We start from the raw sequence: 27,775 nt of genomic DNA on the forward strand, positions 1-27,775 counted from the left end.
AACAGAGTGTCAGTTAATAAAGTTCTGAAGGAGACTTTTGGAAACAATCATTATAAGCTAAAAATGAGTCTTTTGAATTAGAGGTCTTGCAGGAAGACAAAATATATTCTCCATATTTTATAGATCAGAAAGGCAACATACCTTGTTGACTCAGTTCTGAGTCTCAGCTGTCCTACGACTGTTTTACAAAATATTCAATGAACTAAACTAAATTAATGTCCCTCCCTCACGTGTTCTCCTGCAAATCCTTTATGTCCCAGTAGTACACCAGCACCAAATGCCCACTCTTTCAACAGCTTCAAAAGAGGTGCTCTACTTGCTTACTTGCTGAGCTCCAGAACTAAGAGGTTACAAGTTATAGGTAGAAAAGCAACAAAATCCTCAAGAAGGTATCTATTTTCCATGGTGTTCAGTGCCTCCAAATTGTTATTTATTTTGCTCAAAACTTTCCTCTGAGTTTGCTGTCAGAGGGTCTATGCAAATCAGGGTACTCAGCAGAATAAATGACACTGTAACAGATGCCTCAAACTCAGGTGATCTGGCTTCTGCTAAGAAAAGACTCTTTTCAGAATGTAATGCCTCTGCATAATCCTCCCATTTTTCCCCAATGTGCTGATTAACAATATGCATGCAGCAACACCAGATACAAACGTGTACAGAACACCGGTGCTGTTTCACAGGCACTGTGCAGTATGGCAGGCTGGGGATAAGAAATGAAAAGAACACGTTCTCACACCTTATAGATCAGATACACTAGGAAGTTAGTAGCAGAGTGAACAGCCCTGGACATTCTGTCACTTAAGTCATGCACAGGTGATGTGAAGCTTTGTAAGGCTTAGTCATGCAACAGTGTGAAATCTCCAGTGGTGACCACTTCCTCTACAAAGCCTCCACAGGCAATCCGTGAAAGATGTTAGTATAAGTGGATATTTTTATACCTTTTTGATTCCTTATACCTGATTTGATTCTTCCTACAGAGCGTTCCCTGGGAGTCAAGCATGAACAGACCTTAAGTACCAGCAAAATTGACTTTTCAAACAGAATTATTGTTTCACCTTAAGAAGTCATGTGTTACAAGGGTGTCTTATGCTGAGTCACATTTAGCATGTCTCTTCCAAGTCCTGAGGTTCACAGTCCTCACAGACTAGTCTTCACTAAGGGTTTAGGCTGCAGCATTTGATATTGGCCGGTTTTGGAAATCAGACACAAGGGCAGAGGTGATGAAGCACAACTGGTCTTGTCTCAGCCTAGAGACAGGCCAAGGGTATGGACACAGGACCACAAAAGTACTATTGGATCCAAAAATTTCAACACTGCCACTGAAATCCATGGGACCTACACATATCCAGCACATCTTGCACCAAATGCCAGACTGCAGTCCTCACTGAGGACAGTGGTAGCTCTTCAACTCATGGTAGTGCTGGAAGAAATCAATGCTAAGTATTTCTATGTTATCCTTCTGTAACATGTAAATACCTAACAAGTATTTTCAAATTGAAATACTTGTAGATGCTCTAATACTTACCGTAAGTGCCACTGATCCTAGCAAAAGTGCAACTGAATAAACCAATCCTTTGCTGTTTATTCTTACCTGTGGAAATCAGAAAATACTTTTAAAATGCTGACCTTATAACTGTGCTTTGGAGATCAAAAATCAATTTACTGATTTAAAGTCCACCTTCTGCTTTGAACAGTGCCTTACATATTTTAAACTATGTAAATCCGTAACAGATGTATCCTAATGAAGAACGGGAAGATTAAGGAATCAAACCAAATGTAAAGTAATCCCATCTCCATTAAAAAAAGAAGTGAGCATTTATAATGGATTTTATGTAAAAAATCCTCAGAAGAGAGAGATATGCTGCTATTTGCTCTTAGTTACAAAAATGCTGAGGTACATGGAGACAGGTTTACTGGAAGTTGTGTAGCAAGAAAATGATAGAGCCATGAATCACCCATGGCAATTATTTTCTGCTACACAGTGTATGTATACTCCAGTTGACAAACTGGAAATTAATTGCATCTTGTGGAAGAAGAATTGCTTTCTTAACTGGGTTCCTCGGCAAAGAAATAACACCTTATTTAGCAACTAATAACATGATTAACAGTTTGGTTTTAAATTTATTCTATTTTCATGCTTTCTTTTTAGGATTTTTAAAAAAATATAATAAAAGTGCAAATGAAAGATTTGCCAAGTATACATACAGTTGATCCATAATCGATCGCCATGGTCTGCAAACCCCATGGAACACCAAGGCCCACCAGAATGTCAAAGACATTGCTCCCTACTGTATTGGATACTGCCATGTCACCAAGGCCTGCAGAGGAAAAAAACCACAAAAAACCAAGTCTTTGAAAATATCAAAGTACATGGCTATTACTCTGTGCTCTGGAGGAAGCTAAAGGGGAATGATCTACTTTGATCCAAGCCCCCTTGAACTGGTCAGAGTATCTGAGGTAGGGAGACTATGCACTTCAGTGGGGTTTAATCAGTAATAATTTCACTTCAAGAACAGTAAAATAGTACAGGAAAGGAAAAGAAAGGTAAAGGGTGGTAAAATACCTAAGTATTATTCAAAATCTACTTCTAATGCTCACCACTGCCTGGCATCTCATTCGGCACCAATGTCAGTGGATACAAGGAAGGCAAAATTCTTTCTGTCCCTGCTAACTTCCCTTAGACCTGGCCTAAGTATTTAATTACTTCCACTAAGTGAATACTGGAAAGGAAAGAACTGAAAAGGAACTCCCCCATAAATGGGACATCTCCCAAATATAGTTTCAGAGTAAACAGAGTGGAGACAGACAGTACCATACCATAAATACATGATCTGTAAGGTAATGCTTTGGATCTAATGATGGTAGTGTCCATCTATACCTGTCTGCATTTGGTCAGCGAACAACTCCTTGAATTCAAGCAGTGCAAAGTCCCTGTACTGTCTTTAAGGGCATTGGGCCTCTTTTTGTCAATCTAGTGCTTATCTTAATTTTCAGAGTAAACAATCTTTGTAGTATTTTTACCTAGTACAACAGAAGAACTAATCTAAAGAACCAGTCTGTTAATTTAAAAATGTAACATTTTCCTTGTTCTTGAAAAAAACTGTTCACTTAACTTAATACACACGCAAAATTAATTTAGGAGGAAGCTGGTTCCATAATAATTCTGAAGACTTTGTTGTACTGTTTTTGTGAGAATATTCTGCATACAACAAATGCAACATGGAAAATTATTTACTTTAAATATATAACACTTTTCAAACAAGCAACATTTAACAGCTCTACTCCTATCTCAAATTACAAAGGTGGGGCTTTTGTGTACTTAATTTATCATTGAAAAGCCCTTGTTGTTTGCCCAATGATGTGTGCTGGAGATATCATTATCTGATAAAAAAAATGGCTATGGGAATTGAAATACTGGAAAAAAATAAAATTAGGTCGTTTTCTTATTCTACTGCTGTGCAGAGGGTCACATTGTCAGCTCTAATGTTTTCCAACAACAGGAAGGGATGCTGCTACCAGCATTTTACAAATAAAAAATGGAAACATGACAAAACTTAAACAAAATTAAAAAATAAATGAGAAAGCCTTTGACAATTTCAAATGGACAGCTGAGGAAAATGTAGATGTCAGTAATCCAAAACTCTTTCCAGTGCAGCTATTCATATATTCCAATGGGAAAGAGGTCAGCATTTGGATGAGAACTCTGCCTGGAACAAGACTTCTGCCAGATCCTCTCAAAGCACTTCACTTCCTTGGATTTGAGAGGCCTTCTAGAAATCAGCACAAATTTTACATGGAGATGTGCTGGTCAGTGCGACTTCTCCAAAATAGTTTTTAATAGCTGATGTTCTAGTTTTGTCTATGATTTTTGTCTTTTTACCCTGATACGTACCATGCATGGGACATCTGAGGTTGAATTACCTTCTAGAATGCTAGAATGCCCCATCCTAATATGCAAAATATAATTTTTTGGTTCACGATAATTAGCAAACTGTTTTGGCTTTTAATGAGGTTCTCAAACAGTAAAAATTAAAATAAAATTATAAAATTGCATTGACAATTTGTGTGTATGGAGGAAACAATCTTACATCTGTAAGATTGCAGTTATGCTTCAGCAGACACAGTACCTTGTCTTGCTACTATTAAGCTGGCCATGCAGTCTGGGACACTTGTTCCTGCAGCCAGGAAAGTAATGCCCATGATCACATCTGGTATCCCAAGGGTGTATCCAATCACAGTCACCTGAACAAGGAGGAAGGTAGATTAATTTATCACATTTGGAAAGTCTCCAATGAGGAGAGTATGCCAGTTGTGGCATACTCTTTAACTTTGATTTCTGGTGTGGACTCTAACAGGAATAGACTCAGAATACTTATCCATTTCTGCAAATTAAATACTTGAGGAATAACCAGCCTAAAACCAACCCTGTGGAAAGGAAAAGTACTTTGGGTCTTATTATTCAACATTCTGTGAACAAACAAAATCTCCATTTCCTGTTGTACTAACATGACATACTGCAGTTTTAAGGAGATACAGTAAAATCTGTGGGTTTGGGGTTTTTTTGGTTTCCACAAATGGCAGCATTCTCACTGGTTCTATTCTCAAAAGGACTGCAACCAATATTATACTGTAATACAGTGGCAGAGATATAAAAACTTATTACAACCTAACAAATGAAGAAGGAACTAGTTTCTTGTGTGACTTCTCATATAATCCTGAAGTGAGCCCATCTGGTTATACTGTCCCCTGATATTCCAGATGCACCTTGAAAAGAGCTTAGGGAATCACTGAATATTGCAGCAGAGCTCTTAGAAAGGACAGGGAACTTATTTAGCTGGAACATCCAAAGAGGGCTGAAAAACCATCAAGAAAAAGCAGCTGAAAAGGAAACAGGTTTGTGAGAGTGAGAAGACTGAACCAGGGAGAGACAGCTGTTTCCCTGCTGAGACTGCTAAGGATGGAATCTTCTAGGCTGAGTTGTTTTCTTGAAATAGTTTGCCAGTCTATCACATGAGGAAAAATGGACCCTACACTAAAGAAAAGATGTATTTTAGGAACTCAACTGACAAACCTTATCTTCAGGGGCAAGCAGAGGCCCAGGAACAGAAGTCAGCATGACTCTCTTGCTGAGACTGGTAACAAGGTACTATGGCCCAGCTGCCTCTTAAAGCAGTATGGGCTGCAGCCTTAACGAGCACCTCTCTCATTTGTGAAAGGAGTATCTATATATGGAACCAAGGTACAGAGTATGACCTTCCAAAGGACATATAATATGATACAAATGTGTGGCTTTGGCCTGCAAATGAATTTCTTAGACACAGTCTATGTTACAGGACTGTTTTACAATCCAAAAATTATGTAGAAAGTTGCAAAAAGTATACAGAAAACATGATCTTTCATGAGAGGAAACATAAAGTGGTTTTCAAATGCCTGACAGACATTTAAGGAAAGTAGAGATGTTCTCCACTACCTTCCTGTACTGTATTGTGCCCTATACAGTAAAGGCCCAATTATTTCAGCAGAATAAAAGACAGCAAAAAGCCAAAATTATCCAAAATTATAATAATTATTGTATAAGCTGAAGAGACTGCACTACAATTACATGGCTTTCTTTGACAAATGCACAGAAGATTTTTACATAATCTGAGATGATGCACATTTCACTCAGTATGAAGTCCTGCTACATACACTTACCATCCACACCATGAAGTAGGAGAACAAGGCAATCCAGAGAGTGGACAAGATAAATGTCAGCATAAAGAACTTCTCCCAGCGTGGCTTGCTGCAGTTTGGAATTGTGGTAAACAGCACGAATATCAATGGCCATGTCAAAAGCCATTTAATTTTGTTCATTTTTCCCTCTGCAGGACAAAGGAAAGAAACCGTTGAGCATTCCCATCACTATCCCAGGCTCAGTTACACCTCTTTGAGCAGAGCAGATGATCCCAGAAGGATGTTTACAATCGTGCATGTCAGCTCATTTTCCAGGGTACCTTTCAACTATACTTGGCCTTGTCCCTTTCAGCCAAGTTCTGCATGCTCATCCAGAATCTTCGTGTAAGTCTGCCAAGATCTATGAAAATCCATGGAAGAATTACAGTGATTTCAAACCACAGCTGACATTAAAAGCAAAATTAAGTCAAGTTTGTTGCTCTTTTAAATGTATTACTACTAAGCCAGAATTAAAAAACCCCAAAAACAAAACCAACCAACCACAAAACCCCACCCTCTCACCTTAAGAGAAATATTGAAATCAAGTGGTGAAAATGACTTGTACATTCTGTGCAGCAACAGAAAAAACAGAAGTACAACACCCAACCTATGAACATTGCAATTTTTTTTTACATGCCTTATTTTTTGAACTTGGGCAGAAGTTTAAATAAATTGGTACTTGGAAGGTCTAGATTTGTTAAGTCTCTATCTGCATACAAAACCACCTTGAAATAGTAAAAGAAAACTTCTGGAAAAAGAAACAAGGGAGTGACATCCCTTGTACAGCTCTCCAAGATCAACTGGTGAGAAATACCCAAGAATTGTCATTGCTGAAGATCGGTACACGCCTTGTCATTTGTTTAAAATTTACAGTATTGCAAATGTAATCTCAATACACAGAACTATTTTATAACTGGGCCATAAGTAAATGGGATACTATTCATACAGTTCATGAGACATCCTTCAAGCAGGATGACAAATTTTTCTATCAGGCTAAGTGAGAATATCACAACCAACATCATGGCCATTTTGGCTTAGGCTTTCTTTACATTGTGTTTCCATCCAAGTAGGGGTTTCCATCATTAACTGTGCTTGAGATCTACTAAAATATGCTGTTTTGAATAAAATAATTGATCACATTGAAGGAAATCATCAGGTACACCTTCCAGCGAAGTTATTTAGCTACATTATAAACAACAGTTACTAACCAGCTCCTACCAATTTCACCAGTAACTTTCTTTCAGCAAAGACTGCGGGATTTAAGATGTGTTTAACAGGAATTTCTGTTAATGATTTTAATTGGATTGAACTCAGTCATCTTGACCAATGTGCACCAGGATGCAATGAAATTTAATATTCAACATTTAAAAATTAATAATACTTCTATCATTTATGAGGCTACTTACTTACTAGTCTAATTTAACTTGTTGTGTCCAAACGTCTTTAATAATTTGCTTTTGTATATATTCTAGACCTATATTTTCTTGCTTAAGTTATGAAATAGCTTTCTAACTTGAGATTTCCTTGTAAATTTTGAGATGTCATCAACTCACCACGAAATCTTAGTCTAAGCTTTGCTCTTTACTCCCATTTGTAGCTTGTGGCTATGGAATTTCTAATGCATAAAGCTACTGAAGTGTCCCAGGGTTATTTCTAATTCTAGACTTTTACATGTCACTGAGGATCTATTACAGATTTTACAGGAAAGACCTTTTTCTCTCTGCTTACGTATACTTCTGCACAGATGTTTTTAAAACAGTTATCTTTCACCTGTTCTGTCCAGGAAATGACACTTCTTGGCTCACTTCTCTCTTTAATTGTTAACAAGGCTGTAAATATTCTACGAAATACCCTATGGTAGTTTATACCTCCTCCTGCTTAATTTATTACAGTTTGGATTACTTAAAGATTCCTAGATAGTTAATTTTTACTCTGTGTTCTAAAGTTGCTAAGCTTGGTTCATAGTCCAACAAGTCAGCATGGCCTTGGCCAGTAATATCCTCAGCACATAATTCCAAATGCAGGGTCAGTGGATGACTGATTGAAAAAAACTGTGGATCCAATTCTGATCTGTGTGGGTGTAATCTGACTGACTTTGGTGCTGCTACACATAGGCAGTGCCATTTCTCTTCTCAGTAGCATAAGTAAAGGAAACAGAATTGCCTAAAGAACAAATAGAGCCTCTGCTGGGGAATACAACTTCTCTGGGATCCTGTTTAATATGCTGACTTACTCAAACAAATGCTTAACTGAGAATGCATAGTGCCTTACCACTGGTACAGCTATGTTTGCTCACTTCCAAGCAAACATAATTACTAGTGGAGGAGGGCTTGCCTTTCCATTATCTTTGCTGAGTTTGAATGGATGTGTGTCAGATTAAAATTCCTGGCTCTATTAGTGGTGATGTTTTCCCCACACAACGTCTTGAGTTGAAACTGCTTAGCTAGATGGTTTGCGGGAGTTTCATTTGCATTCATTACATGGCAGCTAGGCTTGAGACTTTGGGGAAGAGCAGTCTGCAGTTCTGGGGTTTGCTGGGTTAACAAGAGAAGCTGAGTGGCCATTTGCAGTTAGCCTGGAATACTTCGGAACCACCATGGCCAAAGCAGCTTACTTGACACATTCTACATTGGCTTCTCTTTTGTGTTTTGGTTTTTTAGCTTTTATAAACTTTTATATAAAGCCTTAAGTATATCTGGCCTTGCTTTTATCCCAGGCCTCTTCATTCAGCTCCTATTCTTCTGGGTCATGGAGCTTGTGTAGCACATAGGGCTAAAAAAGTCTACTCTTATGCTGTAACTTGGAAGTTTTTTAAGACTTTCAAGTACATTTAGCAGCAACCTCAATGAAGTGAGACTTTATTTTCTCAAGAAACTGATGACTTTATTCATTTCACCTGGCTTAGACAAATGCACAAACAATACACAGCTAGAAGATGCAAAGTTTTGGGGTTTTTTTAAGTTCTTTTGAAAGTACTTTTGCTGTTCTGTTGTTTTGGTTTTGACCACCCACTCCAAAATAATAATTAAAAAGATTTAATGATAAAGATGTTACAGTGAAGTATGCTAATAGCTCATGACAAATTGTTTTACAACTGTTGAGTAGCTCCCTAGCACATGAGCAAGGAAGAAAATTATCATTCCCATTTAGGCCATTAATCAATATGCAGCTGTTCTGTCCCATTACAAGACCCCAGCACAGTTGTTTTAACAGTGGTACCACCGAATCCTTTGAGCCCTGGGTTTAAAAGCTCCTGCAGCAAACCACAAAACCAAGAAAAGGTGTATTTTGCACTCCCCAGTAATGAAAGAATATTACAGAATATTATTACAGAAAGCAACACTGGTCTACACTCTGTTCACAACACACTGCTGTAAAACAAGAAGATTAGGGGTCTTTTGCAAGGAGTTGTTTTCACTACTTCATACATCCATTTTTTTTCTGTTTCCGCAGACATTTGGAAGCCAAGCATGCCAAATAGTTCAGAGAGGTATCATTACAAAAGAGCTTGATTACAATGTTTCTGAAAATGAAGTGGCAGCCCTAAAACAAAGAGCTCTGCTCATTTTCAACACTTTCCTAGGCTAGTCATCTTTCCAGATGTTATGCTCACAATAATTACTTTCACATACAGATAGTGTGTCCTGGTGAACAAAGCCAGCAACACATATCAGAGCCCTGAGAAGAAACAAGTATTTCCTTAAGGAGCTAGAGAAAGCACTTCTTACAGAAAAAATACAGTTCTATTTGTAACATTCTCAGACAGCTGAGAGGAGCTCAGTATAGAAGTGTGAAGTGGCATTTGTGTTTACCTTTAGATCAGAAGTGTACTCTTGCAGTAAATGCACTGACTGACCCCACTTAGTGTTTTCTGGTTTGCATTTTCAGTCTGCAACATGGAGCAGCCTTGAATCACACCAGTAACATTCCATTCACTTGGTATAAAGTGGAACCAGAGGCACAAAATTAAAAGTGCTCCAAGTAATAATAGGCATTTTATCCACAGGACCAAGCTAGAGCTAGTCTGAAACAGATCTTCCAAAGGCACATAGTGCACACAGCCCACATGTCCTAGTACATAAGCTGCAGAGAAAACACTTTTTCAAGTTCAAACAGAGTGGAGTCTGTAGCTACACCATCAGGAATCACATCTAAGTTACTGTAGTTAGTTAAATTTGATCACTTTTCCACTTAATTTTCCTCTTTAAAAGTGTGTCAGCCAAGCACAGATCTGAGCTCCACACATTAGTTACCTTCAGAACCTAAACCTTCCCAAGTGAAAGAAGCAGGTCCTTACACAAAGCAATGACCAGCTGGCTGATCTAAAAAAACTGTAACATCCCTCAAAGTCATGAATCTAATAGGAACACAGGACCCTCATAACTGTATGTTTGTGAATTCATATAAATCTCCTAAGGGAACTTGAAAACTGGGAAAGGTGTTCTCTAATTAAAATGACAAAGGCTTCCTCAAGTTTCCTACTGATTGGTGTTTTTCTGGGGATTTTTTGTTGATGGTAAATTTAGAGTAAAAATGAGGCACATCCAGGCTTGCCTAAAAAGATTATTAATGCAAACTTTTTTCATGCTTCACTTAATAATTGTTAAGTTTTTTAATTCCTTTTTTATTTTTTTAAATCTATCATTTTTCATTTGGAAAGGACAAAACTCAACCAATCAAACAAAAAACCCAACTCATTTTGTTTATAATTAAAATTTATTTTCCAAACACCTGTGCCCTTGGTTCTAATTAAGCTTTGTATTTACAAAGATGAATTTACACCCACATACTATTATCAACAGCAAGTCAATTCTCAACCCAAAAATCTGTAAAAGTAACACATATGCCTCTACACTAGGAACTTTGTAATAACCCATAGAGCAAGTAAATTTCTGTTAGAAAATGTTGTTCATCAGAGATCAGACTGATTGGAAAACTTCAATATAAGTAAATCAGACAATCTGAAAACTTAATTAATTTCAAGTCATGTGCAGTATCCTAAACACAACAGAGAAAACCAAATTTTTCTCCCAAATATGGTACTCAATATAGAAAAAAATGAAACAGATACAACAAACTAGATCTACTGTGAATTTTCCATCAGAATTATTTTCCGCTGAAAAATTTCTGTTGCAAAATAAAATAAAAAAACTGTTAGAAAATGGCTTTCAATTTTGTATTATGAAAATTAACACAGCAGCTGACTCTCCACTTTCTTGGAAAATTCTTATTGATTTCAGCTCTGCAAATTAGCCTATAATTATTAGCCTTGTGGAGGCAAGAAATTCTCTGTATGAGCACACTAGAAAAAGGCTATGTAGTGTGTAAAACAGTATCCAAAGAGGCTTAGTCTTTATCATCCTTCCAAGTGGGCAGCAGACATAATAAAATATTTTTATTGCAGTTCTCCTGCAACGGCCCTTTGGAAACATTTTTCCCTTTTGGAAAATACCAAGGTTTTACTTCTCATCCTCATCCAAAACAGACTGTTTTTCAACCTACTGATACTCTTCTCGGAAGTTTCATTTTCCAGAATACAAGTTCCAAATTCCAGACCGTGAAATCTGTCCAAAACAACTCAGATTTCTATTTTTAGCCTGTGCCTTTACCACACTTTGAATATTTGGATTTATGCCAATAATCTCTTAAATACACATTTTTGGTACAGAGAAAACTGGTCTACAAAAAAGAAGTTGATCCAGTACACAGAAATGAGCTTTACTTTCAAGAGTTACCACAGGTTTACACAAGACAACATTCAACAAAAGTAAGATGTAACTAAACAGAGGTACCCCCCATATTTTGTTAGACTTGGCTGGATTGTGGCCTGATTTATTCTGTATGTTTTAACCTTGCTGTCTAACAAATATCTACAGCCTCCTGAGTGTTCAAGTGAGGTGCACTGGGTTTGCCCTGTCCACCGTGTTTCCAATGAAGGAAGACATCAAGAGAAGTGAGTACGAGCCAGGTTCAAAGTAAGTAAAAGGTTCTTCACAAAATCATGAAGCTCCTTCCCAAAGGATGTTGTGGGTGTTAAATGTTTGCAAAGATTCAATGACAATTAGACATTAACATTAGGTTAATGAAGAAGAAACACACTAAGGAATTTTAGATCAAAATTTTACATCCAGACCACAAAGTTCTTTGAGGTGAAAAGAGCTGAACAACAACTTGTCCTGTCTCACTCTTCCCCAGGCTTCTTCATAAAATCATGGCTGGAGTCAGAATATTAAGATAAACATTTGTTTTGACCAAGTACAAACATTTTACATGCTTTTACTAGATACTGTTAATTTTTTTTGCTTCCATCCCACACGTGATCTTTGTATTTTGGATCCAAACAAAAATGGATAGGATTGCTAATCTCCTTTATTGCCATCTCACTTTAGCTCAAGGAATTATTATTCCTGTTTTAGCTAACACCATCATGACTTATATAAGGCATCCATGCTCCAGTTCTGTAAGAGAAGTAGTTCTTCATTCCTGTGAAATGATCAGAAGCTGAGATCACAGAGTATTTTAAAGGGTGCTGAACATGTGACAATGGAAGGGATTTAAGCATCCATTAAGAGCTGCACAGAAGTGCTTTTCTGAGTCTGGGCTCTAAAAGACCACTAGGCTATGCAAGGGCTTTAACACAGCATTTTGCTGTCAACACATGCCTGCCCAGTTTTGTCCTATTTTATTCAGATCTGTGGGGTGTGTTGTTAAAGTTTAAGACCTGTTTTCAAACAACTGTAATCAAATTGTAAAGCTTCAAACGAGCCTTTCTCATGGGAGATAATCATCGAAGTCTAATGGTTAGGTCAAGAAAGAAATTCCTCTTCTAAAGAGAACGTGTTTTTGCCACACAGAAACCAAAGGCAAAGACTGTTTGGATATCATATGCAGTTTCCATAAAAAATGTATGTTGTCTCCTTTTTCAGGATGGGCCTGAACCACACCCACACTCGGGAGTGAATCTCTGTGGATGTTTGACAAAGGGGATATATGCTGGAACAGTGTGAGGCTGTTTTCATGTAACAACTATATTCTCTATTTCTGCTTGCTAAAGCCCTACACTTATTGCTGAGCACTCCTGTTGACAGAGGATAAAAAAAGAACAAAATGCAAAATGTGTTTTGAGATGACAAATAATAATTTATCACCAGATGAAACTAATTCAGAGATGAAAATTTATACTTCACTTACTTCTGTTTCAGAAAAAAACCCAAACTTGTTCTTGCAAAAGTATCTAGAATATGCAATTTGAAGAAAGAAAGTAAAATCCCAAATTAGGCTAAAGAACATAACTACAAAACAGCAGAAAAAAAGGGGTTGGGCCAACTCACAGCCACTGCAGTTGCAGCTCCTAAAATACAAGAGTGGATTTTTTACCTAGGACACCACAACCAATTGAATTGAAAAGTGAAAGACTATTATTCAGAGAACAGTTTCCAGTACTGAAAAAATACATGAACTTCTGATCTTTAGAAAATTTATGTGCCTTATTCCCAGACTGAAAATACATCAAAGAAGACCTGAGGGGATTCTTGGAAATTCTCTGCAAACTGCCTTTTCCCTGAAGCCAGTTTTAAATGTCCAGATTTTTTTAGGCTACTGATTGTGCCACAGTACTTAAACAACAACAAAGCATAATGCTGGATCCTCACATTTTCACCAAACTTATTAAAGTGGTGCTTTGGAAAGCATAAAGAAAGCATTCTCAGCCAGAATATATGAGTTGAGCAATGAGAATACAACCAATGGCTAATCAACTCCAGACAACAGGAGTGACTACACCTGAAGGTAATGATGAGGATTTTATACAATAACTTATTCACTTTTATGCAACTCTCTTGAGCTGATGTTGAACTTTTGCTCCATTCAGTATGAATCAAATCACCAGTGGCTCCATTCTGGCCCGTTAAACCTCACTTTATCTTTAAAGACTTTCTCAAAAATGCAGAAAAAATGCATTTAAAGACCAGTGACATAACTAGTAACTCCCTATTTGGTTCAAAGCAGTTTGTCTATTGTGAATGTCACATACTTAGGAAGCCCTAATCTGAAATTTACCCATGTTTTATTCATAAAAAAGCTGCCTGGAAAGTAAGAAGAAACACATGACTGCACTACCCTAATCAAAACTTGTATCCAAAACCTTGATAAAAACCATCTCAGTTTAAAAGTCTTCTTTGCCAACACATGCAAGGGTGGTCAAGGTTTGGAACAGTGCTCATGGAAGCAGTGCAGTCACTGTCAATGGCAGCACAGAGGTGGTGCTCAGTAACTTGGGTTAGTGGTGGACATGGCAGCACTGGGTTAATGCCTGCACTCAATAATCTCAGAGGGTTTTCCCAACCTTAATGGTTCCAGGACTCAGCAATGTTTAGATTGTTTGGGGAGACATTTTTCCTTTTTGAAGTTGTTTATTAGTTTCTGTTGTTATTACTAATATTATTACTACTGCTCTTATCATTAACGTGCTCATGTGCACAAGCATATTGCTGACCTGCATCCTGTTAGTTCACCACACAATAAAAATTTTTTTTTCACTATCTCCTGAATGAAAAGAAGCTCATCTAATGGGCCTATCTTCAGTGAATTTGTTTGCTTCCATTCTTCCCTCCAATCCATACCTGCTGACTTCAAGAAGGTCCTGTGGGAGCACAGTAACATAGGAAACCATACAGTATCATCTAGTCTTCACACAGTATGCTCAACGTTTGTTCAATCACAAACATCTCTTCTACAATGACAGCAACTGAAGAAATGGGGTCGCTAAGAAATTAGATATAACACAGAAAATCCTTCTTTTTCACTGAATGTGGTGTTTATCCATGCCAAGCAATACTTATGTTAAACAGTAATTATGTGACAGACTACATGTCTGTGAGGGCTGATCTAATCTCTGCTGTCTAATGTCCAAAGCATTTGGACAGGAGTCAACCTGCAATGTGCCAAGGGCACCAGCACAAGAGGTTGGTTATACACAGCCCTTTACACCAAAGAATTTCCAAAAAATTTCAAAACGTGAATACTATTGCATACAGCTATACTAACAATTTTAAACACTCTTTCTCTCCCTAAATATTTTTTAGTTTTCATCCAAGAAGCCTCCCCCACTACAGTCACTAAACCAATTTATTATATATTTATACACCAAGGTGCCTCTGGCTTAGCAATTTCCAGCAAGTCATTATTAACTGCTGACTTCAAAATTACTTGTAGTCCAGTGCTCATCAGGTCATTCTGACATGTTTCAGTATAAACTTCCCTTTCCTGTTTTCCCTTCACCTCTGGCAAATCAGCACTTCTAACATGGCTGTCCATGATGACTGCAAAACACTTTCCAAAATCTGCTTTTAGTCACCCAGCCTCCAGCCCAGTTTTACTGTCAGAAAATCCATCCTTCAGACAGTCAAACCAATCCCTTTCCTCCTCTCTCCCTACATATGTTGTCTTTCTTACAACCCAGACTTTGACATTTAAATTATCTTGTTTTTCAGTACTATAAACATCTAGAAAGTAAGCCTTACCTGGCACTGAAAATGGAGTTAGACTGTCCTGTTCATTTTCCTCCTCTTGGTTGCCCACAGGGATGTTTCCATTTTCAATATTCTCTTGTCTCCTGTTCTGAAGTGCTTTGCTTGAGCCATTGGCAGATTGGATTAACCGCTGGCGCTGCAGTGTCAAAACACAAAACTGCCATAGTTCAGAAAGTATTTACTTTGTGACATCTGAGCTTTACTCTTTGTCCAGCCCCAGTCACATGAGCCATGAAGTTTCTCCTCAAAGCTTTCCTTTCAATCAACAACAAACCTGCCAGTGGCCTACCTGTCTTCAGCAGGCTTCACCAGGTCAACCATCCACTTCAAAATTACTGGCAGGAGTCTTTCAGGGCATGATGGAGAATGTTGTAACATTTGTTGTTCCACCCATGTTGGAACCAATGTGGTATTCTAAAGCACTTCTCACGCAACAGTTCCCACTCATACCAGCAATAGCACCATAATCAAAAGGTAACACTCAAGACACCTCTGCACAATTAAAGTTGGCTTATGAATGACTCATTATCCAGGATCTTTCTTTTCAGATCCAACTCTTCTCCCTCCTTCTCAACTCCATTCACTGAGGTAAATCTGAACTTCCCATTTTTAATTTCAAAAACAAGAATAATCCTTATTGCTCTTGTCTGAGTACATGAAGCTCATAATTGGCCCTGCAGAAATGTATAAGAACTCCTGCAGTTCCAACACACAGTAAAACAATTACAAGGATAGGCTTTAAACATCAGCATATATACCCACTCATGCACTGGAGAATGTGAGATGCAGCAGTAAAGTTCTTACTTTAATAAAAAATAATTATTTTTGGTTCATTCGATGAGGTAATGCAGGGTTGAAAAGTGTTCTCTTCCTGACAAACTAGCAAATTCCTAAAAAGTGCTCTGAAATGCCTTGAAAAATAAAGTAACTGCACAACATGCAAAAAAATTTCTGAAAGCAATATCAACATTCTCTAGTGAAAAAGAGAGAAAAATCCTATCTGAATACTTTGCAAAACTTGTGAATATATAAGTAAGAATACATAAGACCATACATTCAAAATGCTCAAGTTTAGACAACATTTTCTGCAGATGTTTAAAGTGCCAAGTATCAGCTTTCTACCCACACAGCCATTAAGAATTTTTCTCTGATCAATGAACTGACTTCAAGGATTACAGAGTCCACTGTCGCCATGTGTGCTGCCTGATCTTCTACTCCTGACCATAACATCTTTCACTATTTCACTGTCAAACTGGATGTTTCTTACAAATACATTAATGGTGTTTTCTTTTATTGTGGAAATCATAAGGCTGGTTAAACACATGAACTGTATTATGATGTTGAAATTTATTTACTTGCCAGAGTAAATACCTCTCATACTTGATATTGTGGGAGCAAACTCCTGCCTTCATAAAACCCAAGGTAGGCAGGCCAAACATTCCACCCCTAGTGCTTCAGCAAGTTCAGAACAGCCACATTTGCCAAGTCCTGCCACTAGCTGCAGGGTATGGAACAAGAAATATATGCAATGTATCAAGTAAGAGAGAACTGAAACTGTCCAGGGCAAATTCCCCTCATGAAAATATTTCAGTCCATTTTTATTTTCAAAAATTTATTTTGAGGACTACAGTGAATACTAAAGAGGAAGGCAAATCTATGAAGGGATCCTGAAGTGTTAATAATACAAGAGCAGTTTTTATCATTTTTGGTTGCTTTGTCCATTATCCTTTTTTAAACTAACCACTTTTGTAATAATAAAACCAATTCTTCTGCTATAAATAAAATCTAAATGTGCACATATGCACACACACACACACACAGAGTGAAGTAAACATTTTCTGTCAGGGAGATAAGGCAGTCCCTCCTTTTTGACTGCCCTCCCATTAAAACAGACAACATCACCAGCTGGGAATCAATCTTCAAATCTGCTCTCATATAGCTGCTTGAGAAAGACATAGTTCTCTCCCAGCCGTGGGAACATGGGAGAATCTGAATTCTAGGGTCACTATGAGCACAGCTCTTTGGTAACCCTCTGCCTCATGGTCATTTTCTGTTTTCCTAATGAACGTACCTCATTAATGATGAGTCTGCTTGCCATCCGCATTCTGGTGCGTGGTCCAAACTTATTTGTGATCATAATCCGTAATCCAGCTTCAGGGAACCGGTACTTGGGAGGGCTGGAGCAGATGATCTCATCCACCATCACAACACTGTTTTTGCCATACTGCTGTATCCCCTTCACTAATGATCACAATGGACAGAGTTAGCAGTGGAATTGACCTTACCATGCATCCCCCATCCAGAGTCAGGTCTTTTCAGGCTCAGGTGGCAGAAACATTTATCTGAATGCCGGAATTTATGAGTGACTTTCCTTTAATATTTCTGGTGAAACTCTTCATCAGTTGTGCACTTTCTTTATGCTGGAAAGGGATTTCACTCTACTAAGGCAGCCACCAAGCCACTGTCAGATAAGTGGGAGCAGTTTTTCCCCAGCTGTTCATGCTGTAGCACCAGTTTTCTTTGCTTATGTCCCACTAGAGTTTTGTACCCTTTCTCTAGAAGTGTTTGCACTGTGGCCGTGTAGACAGCACTTCCGAAACATCTAAAGCTATTCCACTGGATCAAGGTGCTGCACATGCAGGAGGCCCTAATGTTGTGCTCACTCCCTCTGGATATCTTCACTTTATCTTCACAGAATATTACCAGTATCTCTCACATGAATAATTTCAAATGATGACAAGTATTGTCAGGGACAAATCTATGGACTAACTAACAAAGTAAGCTTTTGTTAATATAAAGGAACCCATACCAAGATTACAAAGTTAACAAAACTTTACCATGTTAAGAACACATAGAAACAAAATTTTATTGGGAATCAACACAAGTACAGGCAAGGACTTTAGGAGTTCACCAACAAACCAATATTCTCACAAGTGCTACAGACTAGACACAGCAAGCAGAGCAAGGCTCAGCAGACAGGAGACATACCCATGTGGTGTTAGAAAGCAGGGCAGGAAATACATACATTACTATAATAAATATTAATTATTACATATAATAATATTTACAGAAAAAAAATCTTTGCTGCTTGTTTTCTGCTTTGCTTAGCTTGGCCTCCCCCTCTCCCTCCCATTTTGTATTGTTACTTACATTAGGAAGAGGAGGAGAATTTAGGAGGTAGAAGTGAAAGATAATTAGTGCATGGTCCCAGCCAGGAAGCAAAGGAAATCTAAGAAAAGATTCAACTCAAACAATGGAATTAAAATGGACCTGTTCTAAACACACAGAAGCTTATATTGCTACTCTTTTGCTTTGTTACAGTGTTGAATATTTTTGTTTTTTCAGGAAGGCTGCATCAGGAAGGCATCTAAGTCACATCATGCAATAAAGGCTTTGCTGTCTCAAGCATCTTCTAGCATATTTGCAGTTGAAGAAATACATTCTCCATAATGATTCACCAAGAAAAAACAGCAAGCCTGTAAATCACCAATAAACATCCGCAACTTCCACCCTTCCAAGCATCTGAGTGTCTTGCCTTGTTTCACTAAAATGGGTTCAGTGAGTACACTGGAGTCACCTGAAGTGTCATAAATGTAAGATCTCTGGTTTCACAAAGAAATGTGCCCTACTCAAAGAATCCACTCTGGAGTCTTGCTTGCAGCTTAACATCTCTCATACAGAATAGAACTAGTAGTAATTTTACATTTGGTAAATGTAAAGGAGCAATTATCGTCCTCCATCCCAACATGTAAACCAAATTAACCTTGCTGAGTACTGTGGCTGATGATGCAAATAATGAGCACATCCACTCCAGTGACTCTTGGAGTGTGGCAGCTTTTATGTGAAGGAATATATAGCCAGACAGATTTCCTAGGAATCAGTCCTCACAGAATAGGACTCAACCACATAAACTTAACATTTGTTTTAGCTAAAGAAAAATAAATGTTTGACAGCAATGCTGGTAAGGACAAAAAGGCCTGATATTAACAGTCTCATCAGATTAACTGCTCCTAAGTGAGTTCCTCCAGAGAATTCACCAAAATGCTTCATCTTACAGTGACATGAAAAACATGGGAGCACTGAAGTTACTCTGAAACTGTTACTTAGAGCCCTATGACGACAGAGAGCACTCAGCTTTGATAAAAGTGTCATAATTAAAAACTCAGCAATGACATAGAACATCTCATAGTATATCTATGTTTAAGTACTACAGCTATTCTGACTTGCTGTGGCCCATTGCTCTTATTATATTCATTATTTTCAGTATGACTCCCTATGCCTGTAAAAAACAACATACCTTAGCCCCATATGGTATGGACTCCACCTGAAAGTTGTTTTAAGAAATGTGAAAAGGAGAAAAGCCTTTTGCACTTCTCCTTGGTGATAATCCTTACAGGAAAACTCTACTGAGTTTTCTTTCCAACAAACTTACTGCTCACCAGCAAAGGTTCAGCACCAACAACCCTGTCAAAATCAACAGAAAGCTTCTTGATGACTTCAGCTCTGAAACCCAGTCCCTCAGAAACTGGCTTTTATCCAAATTTCAGGTTTCAGGCAGGGGTCAAACCATGCCACCTGGTGGAAATTTGGGTCAACACAAAAAAAGTCAAGGATAATACACATTTGCACTTTGAAAATTGGACCAGTATTGACAAAGTACATCTAGTTTGCCTTTACCTGTGTGTGCAGAACTCACCCTTGAAATGAAATTTTTCTTATGGTGAAAATCTCTCCTTTTTCTTTCTGAAACTGGAGTGATGAAAGGTTTTATACTGCACCACAGGAAGCTCTTGTAAGTAATGAAACTTACAAGCATAAAAGAGCTTTACAGGGTTACACCTTTTACCTGCCCCCTGAGCATCAGACTGTCCTTGCTAGAAACAGGGTTCCTCACCCAAAGCAACTATTCCTCCACAGGAAGTAATCAGGCTTTCCTCCTGTGGAAAACCAGATTAAGGTCAAAACTACACCTTGGTGAAGCCAAGGGAGGTTTTTTGGTGGATCCTCAAACTGTTAACCATCGCAAGGCAGAGGCCAGCCCCAATTCTCTCCTTGCTATTAGCAGTGCTCCTTTCTGAAAGCTGCTGCTGCTGGGGAAAATGCAGCTCAGCTTGTGAAGCCAGCATGTGTCAACTTAGACTGATGGGTCATGGCATATTTTGAGAGAAGAGGAGGGAAGAAGCTAGAGGCAGCCATGTGACAGCTTTCTAGGACAGCATCTTGACACATAGAGCAGTTAGGCTAACACTGCCATTCTCCCCTCCCACTGCTTACTCCAAATCCTTAATCTCTTTTTCTGTACTTTCTCAGACATGTTTGCCTGTGACAGTATCTACACTCTGGCTCTTTGAACAACTGTCTCTCCAATGCAGCAGGTATTTGTGAAATGGGTGCTGGAGAAGGCAAAGGGAATCTGACTGAAACTGCAGTATCAGTGCATCTTTGAGGCAAAATCAGAAAATAAATCTCATGTGAACAGTTGCTAGTGGAGCTTTCTTACTTTTTTTCCTGTATGTTCTTCATAAGCATTCAATAATCTACACATTTTCTTGAAAAGGAAATAGATGCACAGGCAAGTAGTCTGTGCTATCATCTCTTTACCACAAGGGCTAGAGAGCAGAGCCTGCTGGGAGATGATATCAGAACCCAACAAATTCCTCAAAACTAAAAGCCACTGATATCTGTGGTGTTTGACTGGGTTACCCTTTTCCCATGTCTCCACTTGAATACAGGAAGCATCTGTGGAACCTTGCATGGACACAAATCCACATGAAAGTGACAGACCTCACTATATCAGAGCTAGCGCTCCCAAAAGTTCATTATAAAATGAGATGAAAGTATTTCAAAGTCACCATCATTTAATTATGCTACAATGTCCTGTGAGAAATAATTTTAAGTTAGCATTGTCTAAACACCTTATCTAGGACCAGAGTAGCAGTGTGCTGTCACTGAATAAACCTGTATCTACCTAATGGTAGGTATACCTATAGGTATAGCTACCAGTATCTACCTTAGAGAAATCCCAGCCTAAACAGTAAAAGCAGAAAAGAGTGGGATTCTCCGAGTCTGCTCTAAATTCCTGTTTGGCATTATTTGTGGGATCTTTCCAATGCTACCAACATTGCTGATGAGCTCAGCCTCTTAAAATGGGAGATGTGTGCAAAGAACAAAGTGAGGAGACCTCACTTGTTAAGGGCAGCCCAACTGCTCACTAAACTACATGGTCTGTACTTTGAAAGTGGAATGATTTTGCTCTAGAGAGAAAAGAGAGAATGGAAAAGAAGAGAGATAAGACAAAGATAAAAACAGGCTTAGAAAACAAGCCAAAAACACCAAGGTATTTTTGCTTACTTTCAGTACCACAAGCTGGATATCATCTTTCCTTTAAGAAAAATACACAAATAGCAAAGAACCTGCATTTCTCAATTTTACATATGTGTCTGGTGATGTATACAGACTATTTAGGCATGTAAAAACCAATCTTCTGAGGATCTGAACTCAACATGTAACCCCCTCTTGCCCACTGATCTGCCCATGTCCTTTCCTTCAACATCCACATCTCAACGTCTCATTCCAATCTAATTTTTGAAGTGAAAATTGCTTTCTTCTTGGTTAAAAAAATGTATTTCTTTCACAATGTAGTTCATCACTGAACAAGAAATAAAAAGGGAGAAAAATTGCCAATGCGCAAAGCAGCTTGTTTTCAGAATATAGAAAAAAAAAATCTTTTTTTTAATGTGGCAATCTGACTGCTGAATTATCCAGTTAACTCTGCTTATGATTGAACAGTGACACTGTTTTGATCTGCACAGAAGAAATAAAAAAGATATCCTGTGAATTACTCTTTTTCCAAGTCCTGTCTGCTCAGCCTTACCTTTCCACAGTAATGGAATGGATGGGTCATCACAACTAGAGGCATAACATTTATTACCATCTTCCAGCTCATTGTTGACTGTGTCACCATTTCCAACATTCTTGCTTTTAAGAGTGAAGAAATTTTGCATCCTCACGTTGTACCTGAAAGTGCAAAGAAAAGGTCTCTAAATAAGTTGGATTTTTGCATTTTCTTGGCAAACTTTAAAACCATCTGAGAACAACTTATGCAGGCAAGCAGTAAAGCTTAGATGCATGTTCTCTGACAATTTATAGCAAGTGAAGAGAAAGTACTGTTCAACTCAGTGGCAAGCTGATAGGAAAGCAAGGACTGCACCTATCTCTGGTGACATACAGCAAACTGCAAAAAGGCACTAGAGCAGATTCAGTGAAGGCAAAACACTGGAGCTGTTGACTTTGGAGCCAGGACATTCACTATACAGCAGCTTCTTTCCTCCTGCATCAGCTCACAATTCAGCTCACTGTTTCTTTCAGTGGGAAACTGTGTTTCCTGTGGGAGGGTTCTTGAGCATTTCTGGGACTGCTGACCATACCCTTCTAAAGACAGAATACATCTATTTTAGCACTAGGGTGGGACCTAAGAGGGCTGTCAATGAGCTCTGCTAAGACTTGATGTAGGAGAAAAGGGAGTTCCAACAGGGTGATTTGTGAGGGGAGGTCACCAAGGGATATAAGTCTAAGCAACTTGTAATAAAGGGTGGAGTCACAGACACCTACAGGAACAGTGAGCCCTCTGACTCTCCTGTCAGAGGCAGTGACACAGAAGATGTCAGTAAACAACCTGCTTAGCACTCTGTCTAATGTTCCTTGACCTCGTTCTCCAGGGAGTACAAAACATGTATAGAGCTGACACGATGTGTGTTTACAATCCAGAGCATCCTGCAAACTTTTCATATACACCTTTGTATAAATGACATTTTTCTCAACTTTTTCTGAAAGCTACTTTACCTCTGTGCACTATGAAAAGGACGCACACAAGTATTTGCTGCTGATTAAGCACAAACCTACAATTAAATTGGTTAAGCATAAAACCCAACAGAACATCTAACACAGAAAGGTGACTGGCTGTACTGCCCTCAGGCAGGAAGGCCAAGGACTAAACAAGACCAAAAGAATGATGGTCAGTTAACATCCAAAGGGTACAGTAAGGAGAAGTACTTACTTCATTATAAGTATGTAGAATGAGTACATAATGATGAGTACAAGGCTTTCCCACCTCAAAAAGACAGAAAGAAAGTGTTAGAAGGCCATTCAAACAGCTGTATGCTTTACAAGTTTTATGTAGGAGTGCGCCTTAAACATCTGGTACAAGTCACATTTGTGCACACAGGACTCACATCATTAAGATTAGATGGTGTCTCAGCAGAATGAGAGGGGAAGCAGACTCTCAAGTTTCAATAAACATGCAAATAAAATGCAATGTATGTATTCCAGAAATGTGCTATGCAGACTGAAACCACAGCTACCCTCTGAGCATCACAACACCAAGGCCTTTTGCAATTCAGGGCTGAAGCACAGGCCAGGCACTCTGAGAGCACTGTTAGAAGGTGCCTATGATCTTCCACTAGGATTCACATTGGAGTGTTCATCGGAACACTGGGCATCCCCACAAATGTTAACAGTCAGTATCAGAGCAGAAGAGTTTTGGTTACTCTCTCTGCACATGGGAATCTTCGGGCCTTACACAGAGCCTATGTACATCCTTAATGTTTCCTGGTTTTCTTTTAGTTTTCCATGACCATCATAAAAACTAAGCCCAAACAAAATACACAGGATTTTCTAAGTGTTCAATCCAGCTCATACTCTCAGGGTGTAGAATGAAAGTCAGTTACACTACGACTCTATTTACTGGTGAGCCTCATGGCAAATACAGGACTACATGGAATAATTTACACAACTTACCATTCTATTTTCTCATCATATATGAACTAGAAGAGGGAAAAAAAGGAAACACATAAATTGACCATTTCTCTGATCTATCTCAAACAACAGTCAAATTTCTTCAGCAAGTATCAGCCACATCTAGACAGACCTACTCAAGTCTTGACCCTTTCTAACCAGAATTTCCACTGTATGGATTGTGCCCCTTACAAAACACAAACCTCGTGAACAAGGCCTGGATCTCGGTCAGTGGCTGTTTTAAGAACTATTTAGGGAAATGGTGCAAGTGTGTGAAAGACAGACAGATATGTACTCATGTACCCACATGCTATGTTGTGCAAATGACAGCAAAGTCACTTATTCCAAAAAACCTTAACTCTTGAGTCCTTCTAACAGCTAGACTAGTTTTAGCAGAACAGGCAGCTGTTTTACTTCTCCTCTTGGGTCAAATGGTTACACACATTTTACTCCACCCTGTGTAACTGCTGTTACTGAATACACAGCTAGTGATCCACTTGCATTACAAAATGCAGACTAAGTGCATTCTTCCCTGCCTTGCCACCAGATGTGTTAAATGTGTACATTCAGGAACTACTACACTGCTCTAGATGAACAAAGTTGTATCTCCCCTGTGTTCTACATGGAAAAACTTACCCAGAATCAGAAATAAAATTACTGTGTAGAAGCAAGAAATACCCACCTTCTCTATTTAAAACAGATGCGTAGCTAAAAATTTTTCACCACCACAATAAGCAGTCTGAATAGAGTGCCATCTGCACTGCATAACAGTATCCTACTAGCCTGCAGAACTTTACAAACCCTAGTACAAAATCAATGGACACTGATGGTGGGCACATAATCCATGGGGCTGTATGAAATTTTCATATTTATGCAGCATTATGGAGCTCAGCTCTCACTTCCAGATGCCATTAGAATTAGCTAGGAAAATAATTATTTGCCAGTGTGTATAGTGAGCAGGCTGGTCCACCAAAAGTTCAAGCAATGAAACACAGTAACCAATAAGAGAGCTACTTACCACAATAAGTACAATCACAGATATTGTGTAGTATACAGAATCCCGGAACACTGCCCACTGGGTGAGACAAACCACCTGAAAAACACCACACCTTCAGCCAACTAAAATATGGGATCTCAGAAACAAACAAACAAAAAGGCCCCTATCTTAAAATAACTTAGGTGTGTGAGCAATTATTATTACTAGCAACAATGCTGAAACCAAATGCAGTTTTATGTTACGTATCAGTCTGTTACACAATGGATCTAAATTAATCATCAGTAAAAAAATAATATAGAAACTTCCACTATTGAAATACATTTCTTACTAACGATACTTGATTTGGTCATAATTTCAATTGTAAAGTAAAATTCACTGTACTGCAGCAAATCAATTGTATCTCGTTCCTTTTATTTGTGGATACATTGGACTTACTCCCTGAAAAAATATGATAAAGAGTTTAACCATCTATTGAATAAATGGAGCAAATCTCATGCTTGTGTCCCAGATTCTTTGACTGTCATCAGTATCAGGAAGGATCAGCAGATGCCAATGATTAGTTGACTGTAAACACAGTATTGTATGAAGAGGAACCAGTTTCCTCTGCATGCTACATGTTCAGAGTGCTGACACTACAGCTGAACTTTTTGGAAACAGTCACTATTTTTAAAGCATTTGTAAATTCTTTGAAATATTTGAGGTTTTTCACAATGCCATTTTTGTCTGTGATTTTGTCTTTTTTTTTAATATATGCTCAAGGAAACCCCTAAAGCAATTGTAAGCAATTGAACTATATAAAGACAAATATCTTACTGACCTGTCCTGCAAACAGTCCACAGACACCAACAATGCAGAGGATGTTGAAAACTGCTGAACCAACAATGGTCCCAACTCCTACATCTCCATGAGTGATAAATACACCTGCAGAGGGAGAAAAACATACATAACTACCTCTGTCATTTAATTTTCAGTCACTCAGAACATGTTCTATTTGTGAAATAGAGACTGTTTCAAAGGCTAACCAAAACACATTTCATAATTAAGGCTCACTTCTCTGTGTAATAATTTGTGCTTTTAGTCTAGCTAGCAGTTCCCCAGCTGGGGCTTAGAATCTCTACCTATATACTTTTAGTAAATGATTTCTTAACTAGTTAGTTCAACAGTAAGTTCTGTTTCATAGCTTAGTTTTCAGCTGTGTCCCATCCCTCAACCTGCTGGCCACACTGTCTCTGGTGCAGCCCAGGATACAGTTGGTTTTCTGGGCTGCAAGTGCACACTGGCTGCACAGTGACAGATCATGATGAGCTCATCATCCAACACCCCCAAGTCTTTCTCCTCAGAGCTGCTCTTAATCTGTTTCCAAATATATCAAATTACTTCTCAAGGGACTTCAATAAATCTCTTCTTTTGCATCCTGTGCTCAGAATCAGACATTCCTCTCTGTGTTTTGAGAGAAGACTCACATTTTCATGAGATATTTTGAGTAGTTAATGATGCCATGAATCACAGACTGGCTGACAGCTGCAATTGCTGATTATAAATTGTCAGAAGAATGGGTACCTGTGCTTGATCTGCTGCTGATTTTTTAACAGATCTCAAAAAAGCTTGTGTGTGGGCTCCATACCTATAACAGATGCAAACAGTTCTGGGGTGGAGCTCCCTGCTGCCATGAATGTGGCTCCAGCAACATCTTCACTCAAATGTAGTTTCTAGAAGAAAACAATTGGTAGTTTCAGCACAGCTACTGTATTGACATTGGGGAGTTCTACAGCTATATATGTAAATGAATAGCCAATTGTGGCTTACATGGAGCTGCTTAAAGAAAAGTATCTCTGCAGATTCAAAAGGATTGTAAACATTTCAAATTGTTTTCATTTATTTACTTCTGTAACTCTAAACACAGTCATTCAATTCCCCAACTCTTAGGGCTCCTAAAATTCAAAAATGAAAACTGGTAACAGAAAAATACAACCCTTGTGAATAAATCCTACAAACAGCAGGTTTGATTCTGGCTTCACTTTTCAACTGTGTTAATCAAAAGGGAGTCTGCTGACACACATAAAATTAGTCCAGTTAGACACAGAGAGGGCTGTGTATGATAGAGAGATCTATTTTTACGATGGTGTCTCTTAAGCTCTAATAGGACATAGGTAACCTAAGAGTTCTCAGACCAGCAAAAACACGTGCAGGTCCACAAGTGGGCTGCATCAATTCAGCAGTCTTAAGATCTTTCCCTTGAACTATAAACACGGTTTTATGGAGGAGTTTTTTTTTCCTTTTTGAGAGTCTCTAGTAGACTTTAGTACATAATCCTTAGTACACTATTTTTATTTCAAGGATAGAAAAGTAACTAGTGACAAAAGGAGAAGTTTAAAAATCCTGTATTTTTCAAGCAGTTTGCCTGAAAACATCTTAAGCTGATAACAATGGCATCCTACACATCTTGACAAAACATAAACACAAATATGATCTATTACCAGTCATACTGCTGCAGGTGCTCAAACCTAAGTGTGCCATCTGAACTCTTGGTAGCTGTTTAAATGTTTAGCAGAATATGAGATAAAATGTAAAGATTTTATGAAGGATCTGTAACCAGTAATTGCTACAACCAACTGGTATAACTTAAATATGGTGTCTAAGGTGCATGCTGAATACTGAATATCTGGAAAGGAAAGAAAATATCCCAACTGAGTATTTTACTAGTCCCTTGTTGTTATATTTGTTATTCTACTGATGAGTGTAA

The 27,775-nt window shown here is 38.3% G+C and overlaps 1 protein-coding gene across 5 annotated transcripts in view; it reads right to left on the reverse strand.

Annotated features, from left to right (window-relative positions):
- Positions 1-27,775, reverse strand: part of SLC24A4 (solute carrier family 24 member 4) — an 87,856-nt gene that overhangs the window by 6,331 nt on the left and 53,750 nt on the right. For 3 of the 5 annotated variants that reach the window (XM_064423540.1, XM_064423544.1, XM_064423543.1), the window contains 12 exons: positions 26,657-26,741; positions 25,850-25,953; positions 25,054-25,128; positions 24,039-24,064; positions 23,299-23,352; positions 22,117-22,259; positions 17,314-17,483; positions 15,234-15,378; positions 5,695-5,861; positions 4,128-4,242; positions 2,206-2,318; positions 1,526-1,591 (listed from right to left, as the gene is read on the reverse strand). In XM_064423540.1, the coding sequence (XP_064279610.1) occupies positions 1,526-1,591; positions 2,206-2,318; positions 4,128-4,242; positions 5,695-5,861; positions 15,234-15,378; positions 17,314-17,483; positions 22,117-22,259; positions 23,299-23,352; positions 24,039-24,064; positions 25,054-25,128; positions 25,850-25,953; positions 26,657-26,741 (1,263 nt within the window). Of the gene's footprint in view, positions 1-12; positions 986-1,525; positions 1,592-2,205; positions 2,319-4,127; positions 4,243-5,694; positions 5,862-15,233; positions 15,379-17,313; positions 17,484-22,116; positions 22,260-23,298; positions 23,353-24,038; positions 24,065-25,053; positions 25,129-25,849; positions 25,954-26,656; positions 26,742-27,775 lie in introns of those variants that run through there. The other 2 variants (XM_064423542.1, XM_064423541.1) reach the window with 2 other exon arrangements.

This window comes from Passer domesticus, chromosome 6, assembly GCF_036417665.1.
Source record: "Passer domesticus isolate bPasDom1 chromosome 6, bPasDom1.hap1, whole genome shotgun sequence".
NCBI classification, from domain to species: domain Eukaryota; kingdom Metazoa; phylum Chordata; class Aves; order Passeriformes; family Passeridae; genus Passer; species Passer domesticus.